This window comes from Atta cephalotes, assembly GCF_000143395.1.
Source record: "Atta cephalotes unplaced genomic scaffold scaffold00033, whole genome shotgun sequence".
NCBI classification, from domain to species: Eukaryota; Metazoa; Arthropoda; class Insecta; order Hymenoptera; family Formicidae; genus Atta; species Atta cephalotes.
The window spans coordinates 2,208,653-2,219,533 of NW_012130097.1; the positions used below are offsets into that span (position 1 = coordinate 2,208,653).

General features: G+C 32.4%; 2 protein-coding genes across 2 annotated transcripts in view; one reads left to right on the forward strand and one right to left on the reverse strand.

Annotated features, from left to right (window-relative positions):
* Window positions 1–663: 663 nt before the first annotated feature.
* Window positions 664–2,076, forward strand: LOC105621454 (dnaJ homolog subfamily C member 22-like; the record flags this gene model as incomplete). Its single annotated transcript, XM_012202922.1, has 3 exons — window positions 664–1,032; window positions 1,331–1,438; window positions 1,867–2,076. Coding segments are annotated over 3 exons (687 nt in total), but the record flags the coding sequence as incomplete, so codon positions are not given.
* A 1,100-nt stretch (window positions 2,077–3,176) lies between these two features.
* The window catches only part of LOC105621372 (protein HOS4-like), a 23,999-nt gene continuing 16,294 nt past the window's right edge, over window positions 3,177–10,881 (reverse strand). Inside the window, exons 6-10 of the mRNA XM_012202836.1 lie at window positions 6,464–6,593; window positions 4,593–4,733; window positions 3,848–4,032; window positions 3,553–3,764; window positions 3,177–3,300 (exon numbers count right to left, since the gene is read on the reverse strand). Coding sequence (XP_012058226.1) covers window positions 3,177–3,300; window positions 3,553–3,764; window positions 3,848–4,032; window positions 4,593–4,733; window positions 6,464–6,593 — 792 coding nt within the window. The remainder of the gene's footprint in view (window positions 3,301–3,552; window positions 3,765–3,847; window positions 4,033–4,592; window positions 4,734–6,463; window positions 6,594–10,881) is intronic.

Consider the following 10,881-nt stretch of genomic DNA (forward strand, 5'->3'; position numbering starts at 1 on the left):
TTTATTTATATGTATATACAGAGTAATACTTAAGTAAATAAAAATATTTTAAAGTGTAAAATCACTCATATTATGCAAATAAATAATCAATAATCGAGCCAAAAGTTTCTAGATTAAATGTAATGAGTAAGATTTATCTGTTATTATTATTGTAGAATTATCTGAATATGTATAATATATTTATTTAGATAAAAATAATATTAAATTATATGTATATAAATAAAGAAAACAGAAATTTTACGAAAAGAAGGATTTTGTTAAAATATATAAAAATTTAGTTAGATAATAATTTATTAGACTGAAAATAATTTTTTTTTGGATTATTAAAATAGTTATTCAAAAATCTCCAGCATGATGAGCAATATTATAAAAAGTTTTGTATTTTAGCAATCAGTCTGAATTCTCTAAAATCTTTGGAGTGGAATCTAATTCTAAAGTGACAATTGATGAAAAAGAGTGACTCAGTTGTTAATTTTTAGGAATCAGATTTCACTCTTTAGAATTAAATTCCAATATAAAAATTTTAGAAAGTACATAATTATTTTGATGATCCAATAAAATCATTTTCAGATTTAGCTAAATGTTTAGATACTTCAGCAAAATCTTTTCCATGTAGAAATATAAATATTTTACAAAAGGCTTTATTCATTTATTAATACTTCAATAGGTGTATGGACAGTCGGGAACATTGGGAGAGAACAAGGTTCGATATGGATAGCTCTTCTCACAGCATATCTGTTTTATCCGACTTTATATTACATCGCCGACGATACCATGTGGATCTTCCTCATGGTGGTTACCTCGAGTCTCAGCTTCGACACTTTCAGCAAGCAATGGCGGCTGAAACCGAAAAAAAGAAGAAGCTTCTTCCGACGTATAGCCTGCTTAGGCTTAGCTCTCATGCTTTACTTCGCCGTAATCGGTAGCTACTTATACTTCAACGCGGTTATTACGGATAGCGAAGGCGAGGAGATCAAACTGTCGGAAGCGGTGCAACATTTTCTCACTTCGCCAATTTGGACAGATCTCAAGGTGAGTCTACAATAAATCTTTTGAATTTTTAACTCTTCAAAGTTAACGATGGACCTATTGAATTCACTCAATTATATTTTTTATCCGCAAATTTCAATTATTATTATTAAAATAAGTTTATTGTTAGCATTTATTCTTTTCTATGCAAATCATGTCTTTGGTTCCTTGCAACTGATTAGTGCCTTTTAAACATAAATTAAATGGATTTCATAGATCCAGCAGATTTTGGCTTTAAAGGGTAAGCAGTAAATTTCTTGAGATTTGAGAGATCTCTTTCATGATGTTCTTTATTTTACAGGCGAGTTTGGAAGCGACGTGGAACCAGGCGAGACATCAAGGCTTTTGGGCAACGTGGGCGCAACTGGTGGACCTCACGGATCCTCGAGGCGAGATAAATGCCTACAAGGTCGGCTCTTTATAAAATTTTATTAGATTTGGAATTCAAATTTACTTACAAAGAAGTAACTTAAGAATGTATAGAATCAGGTGTATATAGTCAACAAAAAGCGAGTAAAATGAGAAATTTATACTTTTATAAAAGTTGATGTTATATACGTATGAAATAGTTCAATAAGATCAACTTTTATTTTACAATACAATTTTTTATAGTTTTAATAATTTTCTCATTTTTATCTTAATTATTTTTTTAAAACGTTATTTTTTATTAAATTCTTTTTATCCAAGCTTGCCGTCAAACTTTTTTATATTACCTTTATATTATTTTTATACATAAATACAATATGGAAAAATTTGTAATTCTTTTATAATTTTTTCATAATTTTTTGTTTAAAAAATACGCATAAGAAATCCTTAACATTTTCTCATTCTCCGCAGGTCCTGGGTCTCTCACAAACCGCTTCGCAGAACGAAGTCACGGCACGATGGAGAAGTCTATCCAGGGACAATCATCCTGATAAGGTTAAAGGTTCAGAGGAGGAAAGGCGCAAGGCTCAAGAAAAATTCATGGAAATCCAACAGGCGTATGAAATCCTGTCTCAGGCGAAGAATCGCCGGCAACGACGAAATCGTCGTTCTGAGAAATGAGCGTACTTTTGATTCAAAGGATTAATAAAAAACAAAGACAAAAGAATCTCCAAATACGCCAATCTCTGTGTTTCAACTATGTATAATCAAAAGACAGTAACTTTATTAATAAGATTAATAAGACATTTATTTAAACAACCATCTGACAGTAACTGCATCGATATAAAATCTTGTACGTAAAACGCATGTATTATAAGTTAGGGGGAGGCCTGCGACACATAAATCGCAAGTCCATTCGATTATCTTTAACTTTAATCGGTAAGAAACCCCTGAAGCTTCGCTTCGGCGCGTGCTTCAAGTTAAGCTCATATCAGATTAGAGATTAAGATTGAATTAAAATTTGATCAATCAAAACAAAGTTCACTAAACTTTATATAATTTTCTTTCTTCTAATCGGTTAAAATCCAACCAATCCAATCATAATTTCAATTTCTAGTCTGATACGAGTATTACACATTCACGTTTCCTGGAAAAAATCGAGATTCCATTTACCGAGATTGGGAAGGAGGTAACTTTCAGTATCACGATTAACGCGATCTCTCGATTGTAACTTTACAATCTTCTGTCTCTAAACCGCCTTTGCGCGCACGCAGCAAACCTTGTTTCGTCACATCTCGCGCGCAATCCATTATAAATCTAAACTAAAAATAAGATTCGACCGTTCCAATGTTTATGCGTCCGACCATGGCGGCTGTTTACATCGAAAACAATCTCGAATACGAGGACTATAAACATAACTTCAACGGCAGCTGCCGACTGGATCGTGGTTGAATCGGGAACGATCGAAGTTTCGAAGGTCCTCCCTTTTGATCTCGTAAAACGTCCTTTCGGGTGAAATGCATCGCTAATATTTTTTGGCGAGGTAAAAACGAACAACCTACGATCTACTTGAAGCACCGCGGCTCCGAACGATCGGCCAGGCAACAGCGGAATCGGATAATATGTAAATGATCTCAAATGGATCATAAATACTCTGTCCACTCGCTGCTTTATGTCAAACAGACTCGATTAAACCTTTCAATCTCCACTCGCGTGTGTTCAATGCCAAACGGACGACTAAACGCGGCCCGTAATTTTAATCGCGAAAGCTTTACATTCGACTACTTGCTCTTCTTCTTCGAGCGTGGCGGCTTTGCCATAGAGTTCTCGATCTTATCCGTAAAATTTGTCCCGTACTTTTCAGACGTTTTCTCCAGAAAATCCTGCTGCGAAACCAACGTCACCCTGAAAAATAGCACAAATTTTTATTTTCTCTTTTGAGTTTACGTTTACTTTAGAATTAAAATTATCGAATAAACGTGATTTAAAGAAAATATCCAATTAATATTTTAATGTTATCTATTTCTTCTTGAAGCTGCTTGTAATTTTCTACTAAACGTCAAAGACATTGCAAAGTTTGTACTCATTGAAAAATGTGATTACAAAGTATTGATCGGCATGACTCAGAAAGTTTTAGTTCTTTGATGAAAGTCACACCTTAATTGGGGCACGCTCAACGGTCGCAGAAGACTTTTCACAACAGGTGACGGCTTCGGCAAAGCCGGACTGCTCGCGCACAGAGCCGCACTGGTGAGCTGTGACACCAGAGAGAAGGTTCGATCAGGGCTGGAGGTGGTGCGGAAGACTTTTCTTATTTTCGACTTTAGTCCCGAGGGTTGCGGCAAAGGCGTTGAAGGTATAGGCGTCACCTGGCATAGTTTGTAAGGATTACGTCTTTCAAAATCCGAAAGAAATCCGATTAAGAGGAGACTTGACATATCGCGCTATTTACCTTTCCTTGTAATACTTTCGCAGCGAGCTCGGGCTCGCTACCCCAACGACAGGACGTCGTTCTCTCTAACAGACGATGTCTCGCGAACCTTTCAATCATCTCGGCGCATACGTACCTGCCGCAAAACCTCGCCCATTGCTCAGCTCTTAGGCCTCTACCGTGATCACGTAGTGTGGGATTTGCACCTAGGAATTCACGAAAATAATTTTCAGGCGGCGTAGATGATAAATTTTAAGAAATATTTCGTGATGCTTTGTAATCATATTTTTTATAATATCATAAAATGAAGTAACTTTTTATTTTAATATTGCCCAGAAGATATGTATATCAAAATCAGGATATAAAATATCTCAAAAATTCGAAGGACAATTTAAATTAAAACTTCTTATGTCTTGATAACGAACATAAGCTTTCAAGACATTTTTTTTAATTAAGCCAAAGTTATCCCATTTTACGATTAAAAAAATTTGATTTTTATTAATTGAATGTTAGAATGTTGGATTTATTTATTATTTTAGATTAATATTTATTGTATTTCATTTTATTATATTATATATTATATTAGATTATATTATCTAACATTATTATTTAAAGTAAATTAGAATTAATTATAAGATTATATTGAATCACTTATTTGTGTGTCAGCTATACAGATTTATTATCTTACAGATTATTGCTCGGAGTAAATTAGATTTATTAATTAATTATAGTTTGCACTGATTATTGCACTGAATTACTTGCTTACCGGCGAATAAGAGAATCTTCGCGCATTTGGTTCTACCTTGAAGGGCGGCTTTCATGAGCGGTGTGAAGCCCAAGGTATTTCTAGCGTCTACTTCGATATCCGGACATCTCTCCAGAAGGATGTTGAGGCATTCGGTCTGTCCTGTCCACAGATACGTAACAGAGACCATGTACTGACATCATCGATACTGATTTTATTCGCGTGCAAGATCTCATATATTTCATAACTCGTGATGTTTTGGCTCGGAACGTTTTTCAGCACGCGTCATCACATAGCTGCGCGTTTGTTGCAAGAGGCGCTTCGATGTTCTCCGCTATTTTCGGCGATTGTGCTACGCGATGGGATCCCCGTGTCGATGCAAAAAATTCGCCGGCAGATTTGGTATTAGGCATATTTTCAGTATTTTCCAATGGCTCTTATCGCTATTCCCATTCGCAAAAAATATAATGGGATCTTGGAGACAGACAAGAGATTACTTGATTTAACGTCGATTAAATAAGCCGTTTCTCTTTTCTAACTATAACTTTCCGTACATTTTTTAAAATTAATATATTATATTTTTCTATGCTGTATTAAAAGAATATGTATAATAAAAAAATTAGCATTACGAAATAAAAAGAAAAGGTACGGATTTAATAATCATTTACTTCTAATATGGCTGTTTGTTATTTTCTCACTTTATTTGAGACCTTTAAACGCCATGAGTTATAAACTTAAATAAGTATCTCTTGAACTTTATCCTGTTATTTTTTATGTTCATGATTGATCCGCGAGTATGATGGATGCATATAGTTATTTGGCCATTGGTAACTTACTAAGGGGGGATGATTATGTGATGAAAAAAAACAGAAGTAAATATCAATGTAAATTATGTTCTAAATCATTCCCGGATAAACATATTTTTAAAATTCCTACAAAAATTATAACATAGTTTAACTACAAAAATTTTAACTCCTATTCATCGCTACGTTTACGCCATAAGATTGATGCAACATTTATTCTTGTCACTCATTTTCTCTATGAATAAACGCGGCCATCCTACTCTCGCATCTCGCCAGGAACATTGGTTATAAATTGCCAAAGATGATAATCTGAATTCCGGAAAAAGAGAAAGAAGTGTAAGAGTGTAAAAAATGTCTCTTTAAACTATTTCTAGAGATGTTTGAAATTATTTGTAGAGATGTTAAGTATTCAAATATGAATCAAATGAAATCAGATAATCTCCATAATTTAAATCTCAACTCGAAAATTTCGAATCTAAAAAATATGAATATGAATATATTGACAATCTTATAAAATCATGTTTCTAGTTAATAAGTAAAATAATACAGCATATGTATAATCAATATTTTTTACATTTAGAAATGTTTTAATTATCTATATATTAAAATTCAATTTAATAATAATTATGTTATTAATTAAAAGTTATGTTTTAACGATTCGATTTAATTAGATTCGGACATATCGATTTGATTCAATTCGGATTCGAGCAAAGAAATGAAATGAAATTCAATTCTAAATAATCATTAAATTAAAACATTTAAGATCTGCTTCTCGAACGAAAATAGGAATTCTTTATATTTAATGAGAACAATTGAATTCTATTCGGTGTCCAAAAAAATTCGCATATCTTTAAATATTCTACTACTCAAACGATGTCTAAGGTATTTTAATATCTCACTGTATTTGCAACAATATTATTATATTTAATCATATGATTCCATCAAATATTCTTAAAATCGAATTCTGGAAAATTGCAGGATCAAACGGATTGATTTCCGCAATACGTCAATGACATTTTCCCGGTATCTCGTATACGTTTCACGTAACTACAGTAACTTGATATTCAAATGATATAATCGATCACTCACCAGCCTGAGCGGCAAAATGGAGTGGTGTATTACCCTCATTGTCAGGCAAATTCGGGTCCACACCTTCAAAAGAGAGCGCCAGCTCAAGCATCGCCGCTGCACCGTTCCCAGCCATGTAACTTATGGCCGTCTGCAATGGTAAACAAATAATCCTCAGGTTAGTTTGAGTTAAAAGCACGATTATGTAAACTCGTGTTTCGAGCGGGAAACATTATTCATCCCTCCACCCTCTCCTCCCTCCCCCCCACATCAATGTCTCTTGTACGGCGTTTGACTGTGACATGAAAATCCACGCAATTCCATGACACACATTCGCAAATTTAATTCGCTAAATCGACACTGACTAAACATAGAATGACTAAACACGAATTTTAATTTTACATGGAAAGAATGATTTTGCTGAAACATCTAATTTAGCTAGATCGGAAAATAATTTTATTAGACTAAAATTATTATATAGGAAATTATTATATAGGAAATTATTATATAATTATATAAGAAATTCAAGATTGGGCAAGAAATATAATAAAAAAATATTTTGCAATTGTTAAACTAGTTTTTGTTAAAATTTTTGTGTTGAATCTTCGATTATTCGAGTTTCAAGTTTAGTTTTTTAATATTAAAATAGCATAATTTATGAATAAAAATATAAAACAAATAATATTAAAGTGATATATTTTGATAAATAAATTCTAAGACAAATAAATAATATATTCTAATTTAACAATAATATATGCTAATTTATAAATATTAATTTCCCTAAAAAAAAATGCTCTCATAATTTGCTTACAAATTGTGGATGTGTTACATTTTATGTATTAATTTTTTACATAATATTTGCGTTACTTTTTAAATATTCATTTTGTATTAAATTAATATAAAAATTTGGGTAGATCATTTGAGACACATGAAATGTATTAAAATATTATATAAACACAAATTTTCCAATTGTGTGTTGCAAAAAGTTTTAATATTTTAGCTTGAGCGTTCTATATAATTATTTTAATAGTCCAATAAAAATTATTTAGCTACATTTTAAGGTAACTTCAAATCGTTCTTTATCATATAGGATTTGCTAATTTCCATCTTAAACTAACTAGATAAAAAATTGTTCCGATCGAGGAAATGATCTTCTTCTTATTGAATCGCTATAATATATCCCTTATATGAATTGTTAATCGGATTTATCTTTGAATACCACGCTTCGCCTATTGTTATTACACTCGACTGACGTGTAAATATGTTGAAAAGAGAATGAATATCGTGTTTTATATCGCGATTGTTGAGAAGTACATATGACACCTCGTAGGAAGACGTTCTCATTCTGCCATTGTTTGCTGCCTCCACAGACACCGAGATGCACAATGGACTATCCGTTAAGAATCAATTTATTAAGTGGCTATTGACGTTTGAACGTTATTGCTTTACTTGCGTCAGCATGCGCCGGTATACAAACAGGCGTTGAAACACGAACTACGCCAACAAACGTTCGGAAGAAGACACGTTTGCCTTGAAGACGACGCGCGAATTGTAAATCGGTAAACACAACGAGTTCTATTTTGTTCGTTTTAAATGAAACAGAACACGGTTTAAACACTTATTTCACATTTTCCTCAATAAAATGTTTGAGGTAAGTCAGAATATTTTTATATTCTTGCAAATTGTATGCTTTGTTAACGTCAATAATACTAAATATAATAGAAAAATAAAATTAAAAATAAGTACAAATATAATAATAATATTTTGTATCGAGTTTTGTCATCATTTATGGTTTGCCTAAGTAATTCAAATTTAATTTGAACTATTAAAGATTAAAATTCAAATTTGACATATTAAAGATTAAATCGAAAAATGTTATTTAATTCTGTTACTACTCGAGTGAAAAGAAATTTTTGAGATATAACATTTGTGATATTTAATGATATTTTTAAGGATTTGTGATATTTTGAATTTATAAAGATATCTGAAAAAAAAAAAATAATATATATATATATATATATATAATTTAAAAATTTATCAGATTTTACAAGTTTTTTTATGGAAGTTATAGAATGAGAAATCTTAAAATACTTCAGACTTCATTTGAAAAATTCTAGATAAACTTTCTCAGCATTATAGAAAAGTTCCAATTCGTATAAAAAAAATCTGAGAAATCTTTAAAAGTTTTTAAACTCAGAAAATCTAAAATCTATATAAAAATTTTCAAAAATTATATTAAAAAAATGTACAGAACAGTAATGAGTAACTTCAAGTTATTATTTCTAACGTTTTAGTTATTTTTACACATAACGTGTTAACCTCGCGCGAATTCTTTGCTCTGCAGCCTCGCTGAATCATCGTCCGCGTTTGTCTGATGTCACTTAAGGAAATCGCATTTTCGCATATTTTTCCGTCAGGGTTGATTCGTAATCGATCGCTTTAAGCTAGAAGGTTCGCGTAACCGAGCACAATTTCTCGACGCGATGCACGTGCGATCGTCTCTCTCGTGTGCAGCCTTGAAGAGCGGCGACATTACCGAGGACCTCGAGATTATCCATCACGATTATATGGGACATCTACATTAAGTTTCCGTTCGTCCTGGCCTTAGAGCGGCATTTACCACGATTCCACGTAGGACGACCGCATTTCTATCTACGGAAAAAGAGACGGAGCGCAAATCGACTTTAATTGCGACGCGACACCGCTGCATTTGGAATGCGGTCGCAGATTCCCATGCGGGATCGAGATTAACGTGCTTTCGTATCGATCCTGACGCGGAAAAGCGGCGGTTTATTTGGAAGAGGCGAGCGTGTCTGAGACATCAAATTGCACAGTGCTTCAACAAAGTGCAAAGTTAACAATATCGTTTTCTTCAAAGGAGTTGTTGATGATTTTGTTCTTGAGCATGAATCGTTTGATAGTAACGAACGCGAGTCATCGCGGGACGTTAAACTTGTCGTATCATGAGTATCCTTCGAGATGACGGTAATTACAGCGTCTAGTTATACCGTTTCACGAACTCCTGTCACTCATCGCGCTTTTACTGCCAGCACGCTTGCCTTTCAAACTTTTCGTATCTAAAACGTGACATGTATGTATGAAATAAGTTTGTTTTTTCTTCGTTCAATCTTCATTTCACGCTTCATTTCGCGCTTTAATTGGAAGATAATATGCTTCTCTTTACATGAAGATTTATACATGGATACAAAGCCATCTTATAAGCAATATTATAGTATTTAAAAAGTATTTTACTTTTTTTATCTATTCTAATAACTAATAAGATAAATTTTACTCTTAATTTCAATAATACCAAATTATACCCAATTTAAGTTATTTTTAATCATTTCTACAGAGATCTTAATATCACTAATTTAACTAAAATAAAATAATTTAATAAAAATAATTTAACTAAAAAATGTAGTATTAAATTTAATTGAAATTTAATTTATTACTAAGAATAAGTGCATATAATGTTAATATGAACAAAACCGTTTCAAGCTGTGTAATATCTTAATGCTAATATGAGTCTGATTGGTTTATGACATTTTACGATTGTACTAAGATGGTCTTAAGTATAAGAATCCATTATGAATATCGGTCTTAAATTTATTAAATATCTTTAATTTACATATATAAAGTGCGTGCTACAAAGAAAATTTTATTGAAAAGAATTATATTCCTAAGAATTATTCCCTATCTGCTAAGAGATATACTCCAATAGTTTCTCGAGCGATATCATATACATACATTTCCCCTGGGAACGCAACCCATCTTATTCCTCTCGAAGAGCAATTTTACACCCGGCTTGTTGCAAAAGCGAGCAGAGTTGGGTGCCCGACAGGCAATTCGGTATTTTTCCATGAGACTACATGAGTACGTGTACGAGGGGATCGCACGTCAGCGCTAATGAAAGTACCATGAGCATGGAATTTTTGCCGACCTCCGCGACGAACTGTGATGGTCGAATCCGTTTCGTCGGATCGATTCTCCGCTGCTTAATCTGCGCTGGTCGGAAAACAGGTAAATTATACAGTTTCGCCAGCAATTAGAAAAGTTCTCCTCATCATGCCGATTATCTGATCGAGGTGCATGTAGAACGAAGCAGCACAAAACACAACCAAAAATTTTCTTTAGGGCCAAATAAAGATTCTTTCTAAAAAACTTATATGGAATGATAAAAAAATCACAGTTGTTTGCTCTTGCTCTAAGCTATTCATGAATACAATGTATATAAAATTAAATCGTGTTTTATTTTTTGCAATGCAATAATGAACATTCTTAATTAGTAAGCTTTTTTATATATATATATATATATATATATATATATATATATATATACACATACTACTAACTAAAGTAATAAGTTAATATAAGTTAATTATATATCTNTATTATATATATATAATAATAATACTAGATAATATATATAATATATATAT